Source organism: Rhinolophus sinicus, chromosome 1 (assembly GCF_057876585.1).
Source record: "Rhinolophus sinicus isolate RSI-liver-muscle chromosome 1, RSI-T2T, whole genome shotgun sequence".
Lineage (NCBI taxonomy): Eukaryota > Metazoa > Chordata > Mammalia > Chiroptera > Rhinolophidae > Rhinolophus > Rhinolophus sinicus.
The window spans coordinates 105158389-105183754 of record NC_142501.1 but is presented as its reverse complement, the minus strand read 5'-3'; the positions used below and the strand labels follow the sequence as shown (position 1 = coordinate 105183754).

At 38.5% G+C, this 25366-nt stretch overlaps 2 protein-coding genes across 4 annotated transcripts in view; both read right to left on the bottom strand.

Annotated features, from left to right (window-relative positions):
* Positions 1 to 25366, bottom strand: part of LOC148759155 (ankyrin repeat domain-containing protein 26-like) — a 105629-nt gene that overhangs the window by 42881 nt on the left and 37382 nt on the right. The window lies entirely within an intron of this gene.
* Positions 10466 to 24328, bottom strand: LOC148759156 (uncharacterized). 3 transcript variants are annotated; one of them, XR_016021269.1, is made up of 6 exons: positions 24229 to 24328; positions 21902 to 22081; positions 21150 to 21183; positions 18561 to 18633; positions 12590 to 13052; positions 10466 to 10533 (listed from the first exon to the last, which is right to left on the bottom strand). XR_016021269.1 is itself a non-coding variant. In XM_088797921.1 (6 exons), exons 1-6 carry the CDS (start codon positions 24254 to 24256, stop codon positions 12530 to 12532), a joined length of 561 nt encoding a protein of 186 aa, XP_088654047.1. In that variant the 5' UTR covers positions 24257 to 24328; the 3' UTR covers positions 10591 to 12529. The 3 variants fall into 3 exon arrangements, 2 of the variants coding, with proteins under 2 accessions (XP_088654197.1, XP_088654047.1); XM_088797921.1 differs by lacking the exon at positions 10466 to 10533 and having other exon boundaries at positions 10591 to 12648; positions 12926 to 13052; XM_088798071.1 differs by lacking the exon at positions 10466 to 10533 and having other exon boundaries at positions 10589 to 13052.

Below are 25366 nucleotides of genomic sequence, written 5' to 3'. Positions count from 1 at the left end.
AGGATGAAAACAACATGTTGCAAGTGAGGGCCGCAAAGGGATGGGGTAAGCCTGGAACACTGAGAATGGGATGGAGATACCGCTGCCATTTCAGAACCAAATCAAAGAAGGCACGTGTCATGCTAGCATATGAATTTTACCCTCACATACTGGGGAGTCACCCAGTAAGCAGAGGTGTTGCATCATCACAATTCTGTTTTAAGACAGTCAATAAGGCCGCAACTTATGCTATTGAGGACCTCCGTTTCTTTCTAGTATCCTATGCATCATCCTGTCTTGCGTCACAGCATAGCCTCTCCCAGGGGCCTCCAAACCCACAAAGGCAGCTACCAAAAGTAGGTCACTTTCTGGCTTCCACTGGGTGCTCCGGGTTGGGCACAAGCAGCAGCTGACCTGGGCCTGCCCCACAGCCCCTCCCAAGAGGCCCCAAATCCAACACACCTGGTGATCAGCTTCAGCAACACCAGAACGACACCCAATTAGCTCCACAAATGGCACGCCCAAGCCATGGACTGAGCAGACACCGGAGCCCTGCTACAGCCGATCCCACTCTGTGACGTCAGCCCACACACATCAGCTCATCTACTGTAGTCACAGCCAGTCGTCCTGAGCGTCCATTCCACACACTGATGCGCCAACAGCAATAAGGCTCAAGTACAACAGGAGGGCACACACCACCCACACGAGCTTCTGGAACTCCTGGCTCCGGTGACCAGGGAGACTGTACCACTGGACACACAGGACACCTGTTATATGAGCCAATGCTGCCAAGATGAGGAGAATTAGCAGATCTACATAATACATAGAAACACACACAGAGAGGCAGTGAAAAAACAAGAGAGAAAGAAACATTTCCCTAATGAAAGAACAGGATAAAACTCTAGAAAAAGAGGTAAACCAAATGGACACAAGCAATATACCAGATACAGAGTTCAAAATACTAGTTATAAGGATGCAAGATGAAATAAGGGGAAGAATCCATAAAGTAGGTAAAACTTCAACAGAGAGACAGCAAATATAAAAAAGACATAGAAATCCTTAAAAAAAAAAGTCTGAAATGAAAAATACAGTATTAAAATGAATAATTTATAGATGGAATCAGCAGCACATTTGGTGAAGCAGAGGTTCCAATAGTGATTTGGTAGACAAGGTAGCAGAAAACACCCAATCAGAACAGAAAAAAAATGAACATAAATAAAAAATAAATAAAACAGAAAATACTTTCAGGGATGTCTGGGACAATATCAAGTGTGACAACATTCGTAAGGCTATCGAAAGGAGAAGAAGGAGAGAGAGCACGAATTGAAAACCTAGTGGTTGTTGAGTTTCATGAGTTCTTTGAATATTTTGGAGATTAGTCCCTTATCGGAGGCACTGTTTGCAGAAATCTGCTGCCATTCAGTTCGTTGCCTCTTTATTTTGTCGATGGTTTCTTTTGCTGTGCAGAAGCTTTTAAGTTTCATATAGTGCCATTCGTTTATTTTAGCTTTTACTTCCCTTGCCTTTGGAGTCAAATTCATAAAATGCTCTTTGAACCCAAGGTCCATAAGTTTAGTACCTATGCTTTTTTCTATGCAGTTTATTGTGTCAGGTCTTATGCTTAAGTCTTTGATCCATTTTGAATTAATTTTGGTACATGGTGACAGATAGCAGTGCAGTTTCATTCTTTCGCACGTGGCTATCCAATTCTCCCAGCACCACTTATTGAAGAGGCTGTCTTTCCTCTATTGTATGTTTTTAGCTTCTTTGTCAAAATTGTCTGTCCACATTTAAGTGGTTTTATTTCTGCGTTCTCAAGTCTATTCCGTTGGTCTCTGTGTCTGTTTTCCTGCCAAGACCATGCTGTTTTGATGATTGTAGCCCTGTAGTACAAGCTAAAGTCAGGGCGTGTCTTACCTCTAGTATTGTTCTTTTTTCTTAAGATTGCTTTGGCTATTCGGGGTCTTTTGTGGTTCCAAACAAATCTGATGATATTTTTGTTCTATTTCTTTAAAAATGCCATTGGGATTTTGATGGGGATTGCATTAAATCTGTATATTGCTTTGGGTAATATGGCCATTTTAACTATGTTGATTCTTCCAATCCATGAGCACGGAATGTCTTTCCATTTCTTTGTGCCTTCTTCAATTTCTTTCAGTCCGAATGGCTATCATCAGCAAGTCAAACACTAACAAGTGTTGGAGAGGCTGTGGAGAAAAAGGAACCCTCATACACTGTTGGTGGGAATGCAGACTGGTGCAGCCGTTATGGAAGGCAGTGTGGAGGTTCCTCAAAAAATTATGAACAGAATTACCGTACGACCCAGGAATCCCTCTCCTGGGTATCTACCCCAAAAATCTGAGAACATTTATACATAAAGACACGTGTGCCCCAGTGTTCACTGCAGCTTTGTTTACGGTGGCTAAGGCATGGAAACAACCAAAATGTCCTTCGATCGATGAATGGATAAAGAAGTTGTGGTATATATACACAATGGAATACTATTCAGCGGTAAGAAAAGATGATATAGGAACATTTGTGACAACATGGATGGATCTTGAGAGTATAATGTTAAGCGAATAAGTCAGACAGAAAAAGCAGAGAACCATATGATTTCACTGATATGTGGTATATAAACCAAAAACAACAAAAGAACAAGAAAAACAAATGAGAAACAAAAACTCATAGACACAGACAATAGTTTAGTGGTTACCAGAGGGTAAGGGGGTGGGGGTTGGGAGGAGAGGGTAAGGGGGATCAAATATATGCTGATGGAAGGAGAACTGACTCTGGGTGGTGAACACACAATGGGATTTATACATGATGTAATACGGAATTGTACTCCTGAAATCCATGTAATTTTACTAACAATTGTCACCGCAATAAATTTAAAAAAGAAAGAAAACCTATCAGAATACATAATGATGGAAACCTTTCCTAACCTGGAGAAGGAAATAGACACACAAGCGTAGGAAACACAAAAGTTCCAAACAAAATGAACCCAAATAGGCCCACACCAAAACATATCATAATTAAAATTCCAAAGGGTTAGGACACGGAGAGAATATTAAAACCGTCAAGAGAAAAGTAGTTAGTCATGTACAATGGAGATCGCATAAGATTGTCAGGTGATCTCTCAAGAGAAAATCTGCAAGTCAGAAGAGATTGGCAAGAAATATTCAAAGTGATGAAAAGCTATAATCTACAACCAAGATTACTATTACTGTATCTGGCAAGGCTCTCATTTAGAATCAATGGAGAGGTAAAAACTTGCCAGAGAAAAAGATGATGGCGTTCAGCACCAACAAACCAATATTACAAGAAATGTGAAACGACAACTTGAAAAAAGAACAAGACACAGAAGAAGAAGAAGGAGAAGGAGGAGGAGGAGGAGAAAGAGGAGGAAGAGAAAGAGAAGAAGGAGAAGAAGGAAGAAAAGAAAGAGGAGGAGGAGGAGGAACAGGAGAATGAGGACGAAGAGGAGGAGAAGAAATATGGATAATAAAATGGCAATAATTACATACGTATAACAATTACTTTAAATACAAATACGTTACATGCTCCAGAGACGACCTAACGTGGCTGAATGGATAGGACTTCAAGACCCATATATATGACATCAAACTGAAACAGTTTTGCACAGCAATAGAAACCATCAACAAAATGAAAACACGACCGGACGAATGGGAGAAGATATTTGCCAATCATATATCAGAGGAAGGGTTGATATCCAAAACATATAAGGAACTCAGAAAACGTAACACCGAAAGACAAACAATGCAATTACAAAATCAGAAGAGTACCTGAATAGACTTTTCTCCAAAGAGCTCACACAGATAGCCAAGAGACATACGACACCATGCTCAGTGCACTAATCATTAGAGCAATGCAAATTAAATACACAATCAGCTATCACCTCACAACTGTCTGAATCGCCATCATCAATAAATCAACAAACAACAAGTGTTGGTGAGGATATGAAGGGAACCCCCCGTGCACTGTTGGTATGACCGCAAATCCGGCCAGCCACAATGGAAAACAATATGGAAGTTCCTCAAGAATTTGAAAATAGAACTACCATGTGGCACAGCAATCCCACTTCTGAGTTTTTCTCCGCAGAAATCCAAAACACTCCTTTGAAAACATGTATGCATCTGTATGGTCCTTGTCGCATTATTTACAATACTCCAGATAAAGAAGCAACCGAAGTATCCATCGTCTTGGATAAACAAGAAGTGCTACATATATACAACAACATACTACTTGGCTGTAACAAAGAATAAAATCTTACCATTTGTGACAACGTGCGTGCACCTACAGGGTATTATTCGAAGTGAAATAAGTTAGACAGAGAAACGCAAATACCACATGGTTTCACTTATCGGTGATATGTAAAAATAAATAAAAACATAAATGAACATAGAAAAAAGAAACAAACTCATAGATGCAGAGAACTAACTGATCATTGCCCAGAGGGAAGAGTGTTGGGGAGCAACTTGAAAAGGTAAAAGGATTAAGAAGTACACACTGGCAGTTATAAAACAGTCATGTAGCTGTCAAGGACAGCACACAGAATACAGGAAATAACATTGTAATAACTAAGTAGGGTATCAGGGATTCCACACTAATCGGAGCACCAGTTTACACATTATATAAATGCCTAACCACTATGCTGTACGCCTGAGGCTGACATCATATTGAATGTCAACTGTAACAGAAATGAAACATTTTACATCTATAAAGAAAACTAAAAACTTTCTGAAGCTTGATATTCTATTACACGGTTTTTAAGAATCTCTGCTTTTGACCAGAGTAAAGAAAGCACCCTGTCTTTTGCAGACACGGATCCTTTCTTTACTTTGGTCAATGCATCATGGACAATGGGCATAGGACCTCACGGACATGTTTTATAGGGAGCAGACGAGAGCATCATGAGCTTTGGAGCCAAGTGCATTTTGGATCAAACCCTCAACCTTCTCCCTGGCTACTGCAACACATGCTACCTAGACTGACTTGGTCTCCACTTCCTTATCTCTGAAGATGAGGATTCCCTTCCTTGCCAAGGCTATTCTGAGAAGTAAATGAGATCGTGCTTGTTACAGAATAGGTACTCAACAAGTGTTGATTTGACGATGGAGTATGTCAGAATATCAGTTGAATGAAAATCTGTGTCACTATTGCATATATGGGCCGAGGAGCCCACGGATCAAATACCATGTAATCAAATACGCCATTAAAACACAAAACTTGAAAAAAAAAAGATCTCTGTTTTTCAAATTGGTTATTATTTTATGCAAAACATGTACTCTTCAATTAGATGAAGATATTTAAATATATTCCCAAAGCAATGATTTAGAATATAGTGGAATCCTTTTGTTATACGAGTTTTGAGATAGAGAACATGAATTCTAAACTTTCAAAAATTCTACAATTATTAAGTCTAAATGAGGAACCTAGTATACCGGAAACTAATATAAAATAATACGGATTGTCAACGGGATGTAAGTGAAAAAAAAATGAAATGAAGAAAACACTCCCTCCTAACAAGTATACCATACCAACATACAAAGCGTAATAAAATAAAACCATATGTCATATACTATCTAATTTTAAAACTGAAAGGTACCAGGAAGAGTTCATGACTATTACAATGAGTACCTGAATCCATTCAAGATTTCATTCAGGCACGAGTATGATAAAAGTCATGCTGGTATAACGTAAAAGTCACATTAAGAATCCTTACCGTTACCCAAATTGCATAGCTCCGTCACGGTGGGAAAACTTCCTATCGAATTTTACTATCACTATACATTTCCCAGCCCTTCTTTTTCTCAGCCCCCATCTTTGATACTTACTGAAGTTAAAAAAACAACAACAAAACAATGCAGCAGCAAATGGTCACATGTTATAAAATGGTTCATGCTGAGGAATTTTCCATGACAAACATAGAACAATGATAGGTAGACCACAACTAAATTTTACAAGTCATTGCTACACAAAACTAAATTCAGAGCAAAACAGTTAATTTCACACAGGAGCCTTTTACCTTGGTATTAACATCGAAGAGCCATTCCTCTGATATAGGCCATGAATCATTATTGCCAGTTTCGCGGGAAAGACTTTAGGGTAAAGATAACAAAAACAAGTGAATTCATTTCTTGACAAAAGCAACAACAACAACAAAAGGAGTAAAAGGTCAGCTATCTGCATATGAAATATAGTCTCTTGATATAATTAAAAATTAGATGATATGCTAGAAAAGCTATTAGCTACCTATTTCTGCCTCCACCACTCCCAACTCATGCAATATTTAATGAAGATACACTCTAAGTTTCCATAACAAAGAATGACAGCCAATATGTTGGCGACACCTGAGAGTATGTTGTTTTCACCAAAAGTCCTGAAGGCTGAATTCAAAACGCAAATAATAGCTGACATAAATGGAACCTGAACTGGGACAAACGCAGTGAGCTAAATCAAGTTAGAAAGATACACTGACCCTTCTCCATGGTCTGTCCCTGGTTCAAAGATTAATCTGTGTGAGAAAAATGGCAGTCTTGCTTCTTTAACGTAGAAAGCAGTTATTAAATCGCGCCATTCATTCCTTTCACCCTGAAACACTACAATCAGTTCCCTGAAATGTGTGAAATGTTTGCAAGTTACACGTACAACAGTCAAAGAACAAATAAGTATGTTCTTAGCCTCCCCACTCCCAGACCACTTGTCCTCACAGCTTCCTGGCAAACTCCAACCTTGAAAACTTCAGCCTAAGAAGGCATAGACTCCTGAAACAAGGATGGGCTCAAATGACCCACAGTAGGAGTTGTCCATTTCCCTGTTCCTAGAAAATAAGCTAAGTGGAGCCTCAGTCATCCACTCCCAACATAGTCATGTTACCACCTACCCAACTCCATTACTGTTTTCACAATCAGTCCTATCTCTGCCCAACCCTCCATATCCATGGGAAGGACATCAGTGCATCGGGAAAAGAGGTGGAGGTGACGAAACACCTGCGGTGGGCCATGGGTCTATATAGTTCAGCAATCTGCAGTGCCTTTGGACTCGAGGGGACCCGCTCTGTAATTTCGGGTGCTGGTGGATGATACCATATTCCTACTTGCTATAAAGAGAATGTTTCCAGAGGCTCAAAGGTTTAATATGTTTTCATACAAATCTTAAAGAATGCTGGTTCCTCCAATTCAACAAACAAAAAAGCAGCAACCTGTTCAGGACGCCCTTGAACCCCTTACTTTAATCTGCTTTTTTAGACAACTACCAACATCCTCTTTCCTTCTTTCTTGTAATTTCTCTTTATCTTGTCATACCCTACCATTCTGATCTCTTTTCCCCTATCTGATCTCTGATCTCTATTCTAAAATCCTTATTCCTACTCCAACCCAGTGTTGGTCCTATTGAAACTTGGATTCCGCTGCTAATTCCATTCCTTTCCATAATTAAAACACTCACCCAAAGGATGATAAAGAAGGAAGCGTACTGGACTTAGAAACCTACACTTCATCTCATTTCATCACTCACTGTACTCAAGTAAGTCACATAATCTCTTTGAGTTCAAACTCCTCATGAGATCAACCACTTGACCAAAACATTAATGGCAGCATGAAGTACTAGGGGGTGTTTTGAATTAATTAATTGCTAACATTCCTTCAACACCTGGAATTCTATGGACTTTTGATTCTCTCTAGAAAAACGGAGAACACTTAGCTGGCAGAAGTGGAAAAACAACAACAGAACAACAGCAACAAAAAACCCTGAGAAAAGCAGTGAAAAAGATAAAAAAATCATGGAAAGTCATCGAAGAAAGAAGAGAGACTCTGGAAAAAAAGAAAAAAACTTCCTAGAACAAGGGAAAGGTATTAGCCAGAAGAGAAACACAGGCTGAGACATCAGTAAGTAGAGAAATCAACTGGAAATATCATCTCAATTTGTGCTGCAGTAACACAACATGATCTATACATAGATGTTCTTCACTTACAGAACAACGATTCGTCCCAAGAAGGCTACATCGCATTATACCTGAAAACACTTGCCTGATTAGGTCTTGCTTATGCACAACCTGTGGTTCTGTGGCCACAGCGAACTGAGATCTGCCTTAAACACTGATGGTGAAAACAAGGTTCTCGTGACTGCTGCAATTGTGGAGTACATTAACACAAGAGCTTGCGCTCACTGGGCTTGGGAGGACACTTCTCAATCAGTGTTAACACGTCACTAAACGGGACTCTCTGAGTCCACCTGACTTGCACCTGAACCTTGAATCCAGACCCGTCCAGGCACTTCTCAGTACAGGCTGAGGGACAAGAGAAGGGACTTGGGAAGCCAAGCAGGCCGAAGGTCACATCACGGGTCAGCCACTTGGTAACTATGGTACCAGGGGTCAATTAATCCACCTCCCGGAACCACACACGTGTAATGAATACAAACTAGGCCGAACAGCACAGCTACTTTGCAAAGTTACTGTGCCGACGACCTGAGAGAACCAATGTTAGGCACATAGTATAGGGCCTAATCCAGAGCAGAAAGAACACTCATTAAAGCTTACTGGCTTCTCTCTGAAGTCTCTTAGTTAACATGCAATTTTAGAAATCCATAAAATCCTACCTGCTCGCAGGGTCACATTTAGAACACTCATCCACTGTTAAAGAAAAAATTCAAATACATTGTAAATACACAACAGAAAAACACAGAACTTTGAAAGCGTCAGATTGAAGTGATATAAAAATACTTCTTTGGGGCAACCCCTGAAGGCTATAGTAGGGTGAATATTAATGATACAAGTGGTGGGCAATTTATACGTGAAGCGCTTTTACTTCCCCTGCTATACATCTGTGTGTATATAAAAATACATATATATATATATATATATATATATATATATATATATACACACACACACACATACATACATACACATATACACGTATATGTATGTATGTTCCTATATATGTGTATATGTATACATACATACTCCCCAGTGTACGCTAAATACTAGTCTAAATGGAATCATACTTTCTCCTTATTCCCTTTCTTATTTCCTTATGTTACCGTGATTGAGGAAGAATGCCAATGTCTCGCTAAAAGGTATTCTATTTGGCTGTAACTTGCCTAAACAGAGTAAACATAAAGCAGATTTTGCTACAAAATGACTGTAGGAAATTCAGAACTACGATCAACCTACACAGAGGTAGGCTAGGGTTGAACTCTCTGTTTTTGTATTTCCTTCTTTGCTTTCTCTGTTATCTTGTAGCTGTGATTCACGCAATTCATGGAGCGTAGAAGTACGTAAGAAAAACACACCTCCAATCTGAGTCTTTCGTTTGTCTATTACGGTCATCTGTCCAAACTCTGTGGATGCTGACAGAGGTTTGCTCCTTGAGTGTGTGGCAAATGGCCGTTTATCACCAAATTTCGAATCCCCGGATCTTTGAGAAGTTCCATGATTGAAAGTCAAAGAAGTAGCATTCCAGCTGGAAGAATCTGAAAATACAGTTTTCATTTATTAGGAGGTAAAAATAACACAAAGTCGACCATCGTGTAAAACTTCCTTCTTCAGAGAAGCAGCCCCACACCCTCTTTCTCCCAAACACACTACTCCTTCAGAGTACATGTTATTTTAGGTGTCCTATACTTGCCATTCACATAGGTAAGTTTAATTAACTATTGTCACTCAGCAATTTCTGCTATATAATGTGTTTCCGATTAAAGCTTCCCTTCTCAATAGTTAAAATGGTGTGGGGTGTGAATTTTTTTGTCAATATCAAAAGTTATGTATTTTAAATTGTTCGGTTTTTATTTCTAAGATTGTAACTATCTGTGGAGACTACTGACTTAAAAATGTTCTTTGGAATTCTCAAAAATTTTTAATACCATCAAAGCATCCCAAGGCACAAAAGCTTCAGAATTCCTGTTTGCAAAGATTGTGTCTGTCAAATATTCATTACTATTAATTACGTCTCCCATTTTTAATACTCGAAGACACCAGAGGCGCAGGTACGCACACAGCCAGTGTCTGCTCAGCAGAACATCTGGTTGTCTTAAGACCATCAGTGTTACAACACTAAGAGAAGAAGTGAAGTTAGAAAACAATTGACATGGTAGCAATTGAGGCTTACTGGCGTTAACATAAAAAGTCAAAGAACCATTTGAAAATGCTGGAAAAATCTTCCAGGGTGATAACTGACCTGTGGTAACCACTATTAAGTACAGGGATTCCAAACTGGGACAATTAGGGTATCGAACAAATGGAAGAAACATCTTAGTGAAGTCAGTTTTAAAATCTCATTTCCTGATTCCTGTAAATACCTCTTCTCAAACATCGATACAAACAATGACATCACGTTATGTCAAATCCTTCAATTAAATTTGTAGCAAAGAAAAAAAGGAATGAGGAAGAGAAGACTGCACGCATGTCAAATGTCCTCGCATACTCCTTCCCAAAATTAAATTGGTGTTACAAAGTGCACCTGGTCTGAAGGGTTGCACTTCGTCCATTCCTACAGCTTCGTCAGGAACAGGATCTTTCTCTTCAATTGTCGGCTGAAGGGGTTAGGAAACAAGATGATTAGTAACTAATGGACACTTTATGCAATCTCTAGTTAACAATTCAGGCTAGCAATATTAACGTTATAACCTCCAAGAAAAGGACTTTTTGAAAAATAGGTATTTAAGCAAATATTAGGTTGGTACAAATGATACTGCAGTGTGTGCAACTTTTTTAACCTTTGAAACTGCAATTACTTTTGCACCGAACTAAGACCTTGAAAAGTGTACTTCATATAACTTTCAAATATTTCTAATGACACATTCTTTTTTTTTTTTATTCTTTTGTTAGTGTTAAAACAAGATACTTGCTTGACATGGTAAGAAACCTTGGTGTATGTCGTGTTGAGTCTAAACAGAACATTTTAGAACCTACTTCATCTAGGTCAACAAGAGGTTGGAAAAAACAAACTCGTATTTGATAAAAATTTTGATGGGAAAAATGATTAAATAAAATGGCAAAGTTGTAAGAAAAGCTTTTCTTTAAAATATACTTAAAAATAATAGGAAAAATGTTATATATAGTTATGCAACTTTTCAAAAAAGTATAATAAGTTCTAATCAGGGAAAAAATAAGAACATTTATTTATTAACTGTCTCAAATGTACCAGGCCTCTGCTATGCACATTTTATTTGTTTTCCACACAAATGACAAATATAGAAATGGTTTGATGGTGGTTAACCCTCTTCCTACTTCCTGACCATTCCAAGACACTAGAATAAAATGAGGAACCTGTACGATCCATTGTTGTCTCTGCCCAGCAGGTTTTGCTCCTAGATCTCCACATGACTGGCTCCTTCTCATGCTTCACTTGGCAGTATCCCACACAGACATTTACTTCAGGTCAAAACATTCAGCTCGCACCAACAAAGCCTCAAGTACCGAAACACTACACATCTATGGGGTATCGCCAATCACAGTCTCCTGAAATTTAGCATCCCCCAGATAAGAAATCCACGTGCCCCTTCTAACTTTTCCACTCTGTTCTTGACACTACTGCCAGTTGATTGTCCTTTAGGTTTACAAAAAGTGTCCCCACCATTTAGTAAGTCACTACAGCCCACTGTGATCATAGATTTTACATTTCTACAGCTCCCTTTACACTTCACAAAGTGTTTTCCATTTGTTACCTCATTAGTTCAGTCCACATACCTGAAAGGTAGGCATAAGTACCTTTATGATGAATGAGGTCACTGACATGCGACAGATTAAAAAGAAGTTTCCCCAACATCCCATAGCTAGTAAGTGACCCATCCAGGATTCTAGTGTGTTCTTATCGTCAAACGCAGTGTATATACCGGTAGGCAGCAGTTGCCTATATCAGAAGATCACACTCCTCCTGTCTCTTTCCACAGCTGTCATCTCACATTGGCTCATCATTACTTTGTACTTCTATTACTACAAGTACGGTTGCCATCAAGATACTCAATGCATGCTGTTTTAACTGAACAAGACAGTTGTTATGCATTAAAGCAGCGCTCAGGGGATTGCTGTTAGTATAATTCTACATATTATTTCTATTAACAATGCTCTTCCTTCCTGGGAAAAGTTCCTTGCAGATCTATTTGAGAATACAAATGTAATAATACTTTCATGTATCAGGCATTATCTTTTCAAGTTCCAAGGTATAAAAAACCCTAACTTCCAAATTCTTTCTTTCTGAATCTCATTAGGACATTTACACAACCATAAAAACCACAGAATCATGCATTTGGGCATACTTCAAGCTGGAATAATTCTTTAGCTTTTAGGTAAACTTCACTTCAGAACCCAACTGATTCCTTATGACTTGGAAGCCTTCTTGTTTTATACTATTCTACACCGACCGCCTTAAGTGAACCTCGCAAGTTAGCAGAATTCTACTACGCTGCCTCATTATACTAAGCACGCATGTCTTTTATTAATTATAGGCTAAACCGTAAGAAAATAATTTGTGTGGGGAAACGCAGAGGTGAGAAAGTACAGTCAAAGCATACCTTTTAAGTTTCAACATCACTGAATGGTGATATTTAAAATAATAATGATAAAAATAATAGTAGTGAATGACAGTACCTCAGAATCCCAACATGATTTTACAGCTGCTTCTTCTAATCTTAATGCGGATGTTTTAACTATAAAATGTAGTCACAGAACATTAATGTGAACATATATTACTATGCATTTTAAATACACATTCAAGTCATGAACATTTCAATAAAAGTAATAGCAGAAAAGAATTTCAGGGGGTCAAATCATTTGCAAGAAGAAGTTGTTAGTAGTACTTTTGCAAAAAAGATAGGAAAAAATGCTTATAAGAAATGAAAATCACAGTTGGATCTACACATGTTAGATTTGCTTATAGCAGCACCCAAGCTAGAAAGAATTCATAGATAGTCACTAAGTTATCACTTGTATTATTTTGGTGTGCTCCATCAACACAAGTGAAAATATCAGTTTTTGTTTGCTCTTGTGGAGCACTTTCAATAATATCCACACCATTTTCTCTTTTTCCAATTGCCGGCTTGGTTGCTTCTTTCTATTAAAAAAAAAGAAAGAAAAAAGAAAATAAAAACCCAACTTCAGAAAACATCATAGTCATTGACTCGTTCACTCACTCGCTCAGTCCTTCAAGTAAGTAAGACGACAAACTGCTATCGTAACCATCAAATCATAGGCATAGACCCAGGGGAAGCTGGAAATATAAATGAAAGATTTTGTCCTATATTCTACTAGGGCTCGATGTATTCTGATTCATCAAAACAGTAAGAACAGAAAAGTACCGCTCTCCATTTCTACACCTCACATGAATCAAGTATAGCACGGCACAAAAGAAACAACAATCAGTCGTACCAGATGCTGAGAAAAGAGGACTGCATCTTAAAAGACACACGAGGTGCTGAGGGAAACCAGGAAGGGGAGTCCAGAAAGAGCAGCAGGCGCAAAAGCCTAAGGTATGAAGCAACATATCATAGTGAGGGCAGAAGAAGAATGGGGTAAGCCTGGAACACTGAAAATGGAATGGGGAGACAACTGCAGAACCAGAACCAAATCAAAGAAGGCACGTGTCATGCTAGCATATGACTTTTACCCTCACGTAATGGGGAGTCACTCAGTAAACAGAGGTGTTGCACCATCACGATCATAGTTTACAACAGTCACTCAGGCTGCAATTTATGATACAGAGGAGTTCCATTTTTTTTTAGGATCCTACCCATCAGCCTGTCTTGCTTCACAACATAGGGCCTCGCAGGTGCATACTCACAAAGGCAGCTACCAAGAGTAGGTCACATTGTAGCTTCTACTGGGTGGCTCCGGGTTGGGCACAAGCAGCAGCTGACCTGGGCCTGCCCACAGCCCCTCCCAAGAGGCCCCAAATCCAACACACCTGGTGATCAGCTTCAGCAACACCAGAACAACACCCAATTAGCTCCACAAATGACACGCCCAAGCCATGGACTGAGCAGACACCGGAGCCCTGCTACAGCCGATCCCACTCTGTGACATCAGCCCACACACATCAGCTCATCTACCGTAGTCACAGCCAGTCGTCCTGAGCGTCCATTCCACACACTGATGCGCCAACAGCAATAAGGCTCAAGTACAACAGGAGGGCACACACCACCCACACGAGCTTCTGGAACTCCTGGCTCCGGTGACCAGGGAGGTTGTCCCACCCGACACACAGGACACCTGTTATATGAGCCAATGCTGCCAAGATGAGGAGAATTAGCAGATCTACATAATACATAGAAACACACACAGAGAGGCAGTGAACAAACAAGGGAGAAAGAAACATTTCCCTAATGAAAGAACAGGACAAAACTCTAGAAAAAGAGGTAAACCAAATGGACACAGGCAATCTACCAGATACAGAGTTCAAAACACTACTTCTAAGGATGCTCAATGAACTTTGGCGAAAAATAGATAAACGCTGTAACACTTCAACAGAGACAGCAAACATAAAAAGTGGACATAGAAATCATTAACAAAAGTCAAATATGAAAAATACAACATCTGAAATGAGTAATCAATAGATGGAATCAGCACCAGACTTGGTTGAGGCAGAGGATCAAATCAGTGATTTGGAAGACAAGGTAGCAGAAAACACCCAATCAGAACAGAAAAAAAGAAATGAAAAATGATTATGAATAAAAAATAAAAAGATAGAGAGAGAGAGAATACTATAAAGGACTTCTTGGACAAGATAAAGTGTAACAACACTTGTAGGGCTATCAAAAAGAGAAGAGAGAGAAAGGAATTGAAAACCTATTTGAATAAATAATGACGGAAATCTTCCCTAACCTGTTGAAGGAAACACAAGCGTAGGAAACACAGAGCGTTCCAAACAAAAGAAAGCCGAACAGGCCCACACCAAGACATACCATAATTAAAACGCCAAAGGGGAAAGACACAGAGAGAATATTAAAACCAGCAAGAGAAAAGCACTTAGTTATATACAAGGGAGCTCGCATAAGACTGGCAGGTGATCACTTAACAGTAAATCTGAAGGCCAGAGGAATGGGCAAGAAATATTGAAATGTGATGAAATGCAATAATGTGCAACCCAGATGACTGTATCCAGCAAGGCTCTCATTTAGAATCAAATGAGAGGTGAAGAGTTTGCCAGAGAAAAAGAAGGTGATGCAGTTCAGCACCAGCAAACCACTAGCACAAGAAATGTAAAACCACGACAAGAAGAAAAAAAAGGAGGAGGAGGAGGAGGAGGAGGAGGAGGAGGAGGAGGAGGAAAAAGAGCAGGAGGAAGAGCAGGAAGAGGAGAAGGAAAATGAACAATAAAATGCCAAGAACTACATACCTACAAATAATTACTTTAAATGGAAATAGATTAAATGCTCCAGAAAAGACATAAGGTACCTGAATGGTTAAGAATACAAGACCCATATACACGAAAATCAAACTACAAAATTTCTGCACGGCAAAGGAAACCAACAACAACATGCAGTCACGACCGGATGAACGGAGAAGATATTTGTCAAGGATATATTTGATGAAGGGTTGACATCCAAAACACATAAGGAAATCATAAATCTTAACACCAAAAGACAAACAATGCCATTACAAAACGAGAAGAGTACCTGAATAGACTTTTCTCCAGAGAGGTCACACAGATAGCCAAGAGACATACGAAAACATGCTCAGTGTCACTAATCATCAGAGCAATGCAAATTAAAAACGCTATGAAATACGACCTCACAACTGTCAGAATGGTCATCATCCATGAATCAATAAGCAACAGGTGTCGGTGAGGCTGTGAAAAAAAACAGAGTCCTCGTGCACTGTTGGTGAGACTGCAAATCCGACCAGACACAATGGAAAAGAACATGGAAGTTCCTCAAAAATTTAAAAACAGAACTACCACGTGGCACAGCAGTCCCACTTCTGGGTTTTCCTCCACAGAAATCAAAACACTAATTTGAAAAGCAATATGCATGTCTATGGTCGTTGCCACATTATTTTCAATAGTCCAGATAACAAAGTAACCAAAGGATCCATCGTCTTGGATAAAGAAGCAGTGGGACATATATATAACAAAATGCTACTTGTCTGTAACGAAGAATAAATACTTACCGCTTGTGACAAAGTGTGTGGACCTAGAGGGTATTATTCTAAGTGAAAAAAGTCAGACAAAGAGAAAAACACACCTGAATTCACTTATTGGTGATATGAAAAAAAAAAAAATGAACATAGATGGGAAACAAATTCATAGGTGCAGAGAACGAACTGATCGTTGCCAGGTTCGAGAATTGTTGGGGGAATGCTTGAAAAGTTAAAGGATTAAGGAAAGAAGTACAAATTGGGAGTTCTAAAACTGTCATGAAGATGTCAAGTACAGCGCAAAGAATACAGTAAATAACATTGTAATAACTAAATATGGTATCAGGGATACCACACTAATCGGGGTACCAGTATATGCATTATATAAATGCCTAACCACTATGCTGTACACCTGAGGCTGACATCATATTGAATGTCAACTGTAACAGAAATGAAACATTTTACATTTATTTTCTCCACAGCCTCTCCAACTGGTGGGAATGCAGACTGGTGCAGCCGTTATGGAAGGCAGTGTGGAGGTTCCTTAAAAAATTACGAATAGAATTGCCATATGACCCAGCAATCCCTCTCCTGGGTATCCACGCAAATAATCTGAAAACATTTATACATAAAGACACGTGTGCTCCAATGTTCATTGCAGCTTTGCTTACGGTGGCCAAGACATGGAAACAACCAAAATGTCCTTCGATAGATAAATGCATAAAGAAGTTGTGGTATATATACAAAATGGAATACTATTCGGCATAAGAAAAGATGATATAGGAACATTTGTGACAACATGGATGGATCTTGAGAGTGTAATGCTGAGCGAAATAATTCAGACAGAAAAAGCAGACAACCATATGATTTCACTGATATGTGGTATATAAATCAAAAACAACAAAAGAACAAGATAAACAAATGAGAAACAGAAACTCATATACACAGACAATAGTTTAGTGGTTACCAGAGGGAAAGGGGGGTGGGGGTGGGAGATGAGGGTAAGGGGGATCAAATATATGGTGATGGAAGGAGAACTGACTCTGGGTGGTGAACACAAAATGGGATTTATAGATGATGTAATACAGAATTGTACACCTGAAATCTATGTAATTTTACTAACAATTGTCACCCCAATAAATTGAAAAAAAAAGAAAAACTTTACATTTAAAAAACAAAACTAAAAACATTCTGAAATTTGACATTTAATTATTTCGTTTTTAAGAATCTCTGCTTTTGACCAGAGTAAAGAAAGCATCCTGTCTTTTGCAGACACGGATCCTTTCTTTACTTTGGTCAATGCATCATGGACAATGGGCATAGAATCTCACGGACATGTTTTTATAGGGAACAGACGAGAGCATCATCAGCTTTGGAGCCAAGTGCATTTGGATCAAACCCTCAACCTTCTCCCTGGCTACTGCAACACATGCTACCTAGACTGACTTGGTCTCCACTTCCTTATCTCTGAAGATGAGGATTCCCTTCCTTGCCAAGGCTATTCTGAGAAGTAAATGAGATCGTGCTTGTTACAGAATAGGTACTCAACAAGTGTTGATTTCACGATGCAGTATGTCAGAATATCAGTTGAAAGAAAATCTGTGTTGCTCTTGCTTATATGGGCCCAGGAGCCCACGTTATCAAATACCATGTAATCACACAGGCCATTAAAACCCCAAACAAGAAAAAAAAGAAAAAAGAATCTCTGCATTTCAAATTGGTTATTATTTTATGCAAAACATTTACTCTTCAATTAGATGAAGACATGTAAATATATTCACAAAACAATGATTGAGAACACAGTGGAATCGCTTTGTAATACGGGTTTTGAGATAGAGAACGTGAATTCTAAACTTTCAAAAATTCTACTACTATTTTAGTCTAAATGATGAACATAGGATACCGGAAACTAATATAAAATAATATGGAATGTCAACGGAATGTAAGTGAAAAAAACAAACAAAATGGAGAAAACACTCCTTCCTAACAAGCATACCATACCAACATACAAAGTGTAATAAAATAAAACTATATGTCATATGCTATCTAGTTTTAAAACTGAAAGGTACCAGGAAGAGTTCATGACTATTACAATGAGTACCTGAATCCATTCAAGATTTCATTCAGGCACAAGTATGATAAAACTCATGCTGGTATAACGTAAAAGTCACATTGAGAATCCTTACCGTTACCCAAATTGCATAGCTCCGTCACTGTGGGAAAACTCCCTATCGAATTTTACTATCACTATACATTTCCCAGCCCTTCTTTTTCTCAGCCCCCATCTTTGATACTTACTGAAGTTAAAAAAACAACAACAAAACAATGCAGCATCAAAGGGTCATATGTTTAAAATGGTTCATGCTGAGGAATTTTCCATGACAAACATAGAACAATGATAGGTAGACGACAACAAAATTTTACAAGTCAGTGATACACAAAACTAAATTCAGAGCAAAACAGTTAATTTCACACAGGAGCCTTTTACCTTGGTATCAACATCCACGAGCCATTCCTCTGATATAGGCCATGAATCATTATTGCCAGTTTCGCGGGAAACACTTTAGGGTAAAGATAACAAAAACAAGTGAATTCATTTCTTGACAAAAGCAACAACAACAACAAAAGGAGTAAAAGGTCAGCTATCTGCATTTGAAATAAAGTCTCTTGATATAATAAAAAATTAGATGATGTGCTAGAAAAGCTATTAGCTACCTATTTCTGCCTCCACCACTCCCAACTCATGCAATATTTAATGAAGATACACTCTAAGTTTCCGTAACAAAGAATGACAGCCAATATGTTGGCAACACCTGAGAGTATGTTGTTTTCACCAAAAGTCCTGAAGGCTGAATTCAAAACTCAATTAATAGCAGACATAAATGGAACCTGAACTGGGACAAAACCAGTGACCTAAATCAAGGTAGAAAGATACACTGACCCTTCTTCATGGTCTGTCCCTGGTTCAAAGATTAATCTGTGTGAGTCAAAAATGGCAGTCTTACTTCTTTAACGTAGGATGCACATACTAAACTTACCCCATTCCTTCCTTTCACCCAGAAACAGTACAGTCAGTTCCCTGAAATGTGTGAAATGTTTGCAAGTCACACGTACAAAAGTCAAAGAACAAATATGTATGTTCTTAGCCTCCCCACTCCCAGACCACTTGTCCTCACATTCCTGGCAATCTCCAACCTTGAAAACTTCAGCCTACGAAAGCACAGACTCCTGAAACATGGATGGGCTCAAATGACCCACACTAGGAGTTCTCCATTTCCCTGTTCCTGGAAAATAAGCTAAGTGGAGCCTCAGTCATCCACTCCCAACATAGTCATGTTACCACCTACCCAACTCCATTACTGTTTTCACAATCAGTCCTCCCTCTGCCCAACCCTCCATATCCATGGGAAGGAACATCAGTGCATCGGGAAAAGAGGTGGAGGTGACGAAACACCTGCTGTGGGCCATGGGTCTATATAGTTCAGCAATCTGCAGTGCCTTTGGACTCGAGGGGACCCGCTCTGTAATTTCGGGTGCTGGTGGATGATACCATATTCCTACTTGCTATAAAGAGAATGTTTCCAGAGGCTCAAAGGTTTAATATGTTTTCATACAAATCTTAAAGAATGCTGGTTCCTCCAAGTCAACAAACAAAAAAGCAGCAACCTGTTCAGGACACCCTAGAACCCCTTACTTTAATCTGCTTTTTTAGACAACTACCAACATCCTCTTTCCTTCTTTCTTGTAATTTCTCTTTATCTTGTCATACCCTACTATTCTGATCTTTTCCCTTATCTGATCTCTGATCTCTATTCTAAAAGCCTTACTCCTACTCCATCCCAGTGTTGGTCCTATTGAAACTTGGATTCCCCTGCTAATTCCATTCTTATCCTCTTCCACTGCAGTCACTAGACCTTTCCATAATTAAAACACTCAGCCATAGGATGATAAAGAAGGAAGTGTACAGGGCTTAGAAACCTACACTTAATCTCATTTCATTACTCACTGCATCAACTAAGTCACTTTAATCTCTTGGAATTAATACTCCTCATGTGATCAACCACTTGACCAAAACATTAATGGCAATATGAAGTACCAGGGGGTGTTTTGAATAATTAATTGCTAACATCCCTTCAACACCTGGAATTCTATGGACTTTTGATTCTGTCTAGAAACATGGAGAACACTTAGCTGGCAGAAGTGGAAAACAGTAACAGAACAGCAACAAAAACCCCCCAAAAAGCAGAGACAATGGTAAAAAATCAAGAAAAGTCATGGAAGAAGGAAGAAAGACTCTGGAAAAAAAGAAAAAAACTTCCTTGGACAAGGGAAAGGTACTAGCCAGAAGGAAAACACAGGCTGTGGAGTTAGTGAGTAGAGAAATCAATAAGAAATATCTCTGAATATGTGCTGCATTAACACAACATGATCTATACATAGATGTTCTTCACTTACAGAACAACGATTCGTCCCAAGAAGGCTACATCGCCTTATACCTGAAAACACTTGCCTGATTGGGTCTTGCTTATGCACAACCTGTGGTTCTGTGGCCACAGCGAACTGAGATCTGCCTTAAACACTGATGGTGAAAACAAGGTTCTCGTGACTGCTGCAATTGTGGAGTACATTAACACAAGAGCTTGCGCTCACTGGGCTTGGGAGGACACTTCTCAATCAGTGTTAACACGTCACTAAACGGGACTCTCTGAGTCCACCTGACTTGCACCTGAACCTTGAATCCAGACCTGTCCAGGCACTTCTCTGTACAGGCTGAGGGATAAGAGAAGGGACTTCGGAAGCCAAGCAGGCCGAAGGTCACATCACGGGTCAGCCACTTGGTAACTATGGTACCAGGGGTCAATTAATCCACCTCCCGGAACCACACATGTCTAATGAATAAAAACTAGGCCGAACAGCACAGCTACTTTGCAAAGTTACTGTGCTGATGACCTGAGAGAACCAATGTTAGGCACACAGTATAGGGTCTATTCCAGAGCAGAACACTCATTAAAGCTTACTGGCTTCTCTCTGAAGTCTCTTAGTTAACATGCAATTTTAGAAATCCATAAAATCCTACCTGCTCGCAGGGTTGCATTTAGAACACTCATCCACTGTTAAAGAAAAAATTGAAATAAAGTGTAAATACACAACAGAAAAACGCAGAACTTTGAAAGCGCAGATTGAAGTGATGTAAAAACATTTCTTTGGGACAACCCCTGAAGACTATAGTAGAATGAATATTAATGATACAAGTGGTTGGCAATTAATACATAAAGAACTTTTACTTCCCCTGCTATATATTTGTGTGTGTGTGTGTATATAAATACATATCTATATATCTATATATCTATACATACATATATATATTTTATTTATATATTCAGGTATATACGTACACATACACACATACACAGACATATATATATATATATATATATATATATATATATATACACATATATTTATGTACCTATATATGTGTGTATGTATGCATATACACTCCCCAGTGTATGCTAAATACTAGTCTAAATGGAACCACACTTTCTCCTTATTCCCTTTCTTATTTCCTTATGTTACTGAGATTGAGGAAGAAAGCTAATGTCTTGCTAAAAGTTATTCTATTTGGCTGTAACTTGCCTAAACAGAGTAAAGATAAAGCACATTTTGCTACAAAATGACTGTGGGAAATTCAGAACTACGATCAACCTACACAGAGGTAGGCTAGGGTTGAACTCTTTGTTTTTTCATTTCCTTCTTTGCTTTCTCTGTTTTCTTGTAGCTATGATTCACGCAATTCATGGAGCGTAGAAGTACGTAAGAAAAACACACCTCCAATCTGAGTCTTTCGTTTGTCTATTACGGTCATCTGTCCAAACTCTGTGGATGCTGACAGAGGTTTGCTCCTTGAGTGTGTGGCAAATGGCCGTTTATCACCAAATTTCGAATCCCCGGATCTTTGAGAAGTTCCATGATTGAAAGTCAAAGAAGTAGCATTCCAGCTGGAAGAATCTGAAAATACAGTTTTCATTTATTAGGAGGTAAAAATAACACAAAGTCGACCATCGTGTAAAACTTCCTTCTTCAGAGAAGCAGCCCCACACCCTCTTTCTCCCAAACACACTACTCCTTCAGAGTACATATTATTTTAGGTGTCCTATACTTGCCATTCACATAGGTAAGTTTAATTAACTATTGTCACTCAGCAATTTCTGTTATATAATGTGTTCCCGATTAAAGCTTTCCTTCTCAATAGTTAAAATGGTGTGGGGTGTGAATTTTTTTGTCAATATCAAAAGTTATGTCTAATCGCTGACGTTTAAATATGCGTGACAAACATGGGTTTAAAACAACTTTTAATGAATCATACTATTTCAAAGAAGAAGCTACTTATTACAAGAAAATGGTCTTTTCTGAATGCTTCAATATCTTCAGAATTCATTTTGTAAGCTTTAGATAATTGAAATTCAAATGACAAATGACAGACTTGGGTGACCTTATTGTTTCCAAGTAAAAATACGAACAAACTAGGTCCACGTCAGCTCCAAAGAGTACAGGGCACCATGAGACAGAAAACGAATATTTTCCTTTTGCTTTTTATCTTTTTTTTTTTTAATTTAATTTTATTAAATTTATTGGGGTGACAATTGTTAGTAAAATTACATAGATTTCAGGTGTACAATTCTGTATTACATCATCTATAAATCCCATTGTGTATTCATGACCCAGAGTCAGTTCTCCTTCCATCACCATATATTTGATCTCCCTTACCCTCATCTCCCACCCCCCACCCCCCACCCCACTTACCCTCTGGCAACCACTAAACTATTATCTGTGTCTATAAGTAGAATGAAACTGGACTGCTATTTGTCACCATGTACCAAAGTTAATTCAAAATGGATCAAAGACTTAAGCATAAGACCTGACACAATAAACTGCATAGAAGAAAACATAGGTACTAAATTTATGGACCTTGGGTTCAAAGAGCATTTTATGAACTTGACTCCAAAGGCAATGGAAGTAAAAGCTAAAATAAACGAATGGGACTATATGAAACTTAAAAGCTTCTGCACAGCAAAAGAATCCTTTTGCTTTTTAAACAAAATCTCAGCTTAAACGTTTAAGACAAGTGAAAGAAAACCACAACTGTAGAAGTGAAGCTTTAAAGCCTCTTATCACTTCACATCCTGGAAGCTCGTACATCATTTAAAATAGTGGTTTCCAATGTCATGTGAGAATGTGTGAAATCCCAAAGTCTGTCAGTCGAGGGGCCCGAAAAGGTCAAAACTATATTCACAGAAACACTGACTGTCATTTGCTATTTTCACTCTCATTCTCTTCTAAGTGTACAGTAGAGTTCTCCACAGCCGTGATATCACAGCTCTGATGGTAACATCATAGGTCTGATGGTGACTGGCTCGTAGCTCTAATGGCTCAAGGAATGCATGCCTGTGTGTGCTCGTATTTTAATTTGTTCGGTTTTTATTTCTAAGATTGTAACTATCTATGGAGACTACTGACTTAAAAATGTTCTTTGGAATTCTCAAAAATTTTTAATAGCATCAAAGCATCCCAAGGCACAAAAGCTTCAGAATTCCTGTTTGCAAAGATTGTGTCTGTCAAATACTCATTAACATTAATTACTTCTCCCATTTTTAATAATCGAAGACACCATAGGCGCACGTACACACACAGCCAGTGTTTGCTCGGTAGAATATCTGGATGTCTTAAGACCATCAGTGTTAAAACACTAAGAGGAGAAGTAAAGTTAAGAAACAATTGACATGGTAGCAATTGAGGCTTACTTGGGTAAACATAAAAATTCAAATAACCATTTGAAAACACTGGGAATATCTTCCAGTGTGATAATTGACCTCTGGTAACCACTATTAAGTACCGGGATTCCACACTGGGACATTTAGGGTATCGAACAAATGGAGGAACAGCTTAGTGGAGTCACAGTTTTTAAATCTCATTTTCTTATTCCTGTAAATACCTTTTGTCAAACATCGATACCAACAGTGACATCATGTTATTTATGTCAAATCCTTCAATTAAATTTGTAACAAAAAAAAAGGAATGAGGAAGAGAAGACTGCACGCATGCCAAAAGTCCTCGCGTACTCCTTCCCAAAATTAAATTGGTGTTACAAAGTGTACCTGGTCTGAAGGGTTGCACTTCGTCCATTCCTACAGCTTCGTCAGGAACAGGATCTTTCTCTTCAATTGTCGGCTGAAGGGGTTAGGAAACAAGATGATTAGTAACTATTGGACATTTCATGCAATCTCTAGTTAACAATTCAGGATAACAATATTAACGTTATAACCTCCAAGAAAAGGACTTTTTGAAAAATAGGTATTTAAGCAAATATTAGGTTGGTATAAATTATATTGCAGTTTGTGCATTTTTTTTAACCTTTTAAACCGCGATTACTTTTGAACTGACCTAACACCTTGAAAAGTGTACTTCATATACCATTGAAATATTTCTAATGACACATTCTTTTTTTTTTTTTTTTTTTTTTTAGTGTTAAAACAAGCTACTTGCTTGATATGGTAAGAAACCTTGGTGTATGTCCTGTTGAGTCTAAACAAAACATTTTAGAACCCGCTTCATGTAGGTCAGCAAGAGCTTAGAAAAACCGAACTCTAGTTTGATAAAAATTTTGATAGGAAAAATGATGGAATAACATAGCGAAGTGATAAGAAAATCTTTTCATTAAATTTTGTTTTAATAAATCATAGGAAAAATATTATATATAATTATGCAAATTTTCAAAAAAGTATAATAATTTCTAATCAGGCTAAATAAGAACATTTATTTATTAACCAACTAAAATGTCCCGGGGAACTTACTATCCAAATTTCATTTGTTTTCCACCCAAAACGACAAATGTGAAAACAGTTTGATGATGGTTACCCCACTTCCTGCTTGGTGGCCATTCCAAGACATTAGAATAAAATGATGAACAGATGCGATCCAGTATTGTCTCTGTCCAGGAGGTTTTGCTCCTAGATATTCACACGACTGGCTCCTTCTCATGCTTCACTTGGCAGTTTTTGTCACACTCACAAAGATCTTTCCTGACCACCGAAATTCCACTCCCACTCCTATTCCAACTACAACCATGTCCCTCCCCCCAGCATTCTCCATTCTCTTTAAATGAAGCACTCATAGTGACTTATAACGGACTCTTGTTAACTTGTATTTCTGCTTCTAAAGCTACAGCTGAAGCCCTGAACTTCTCCATTCACTGTCTATCTGCCCAGCACACAGTTGGTATCCAACACAGACATT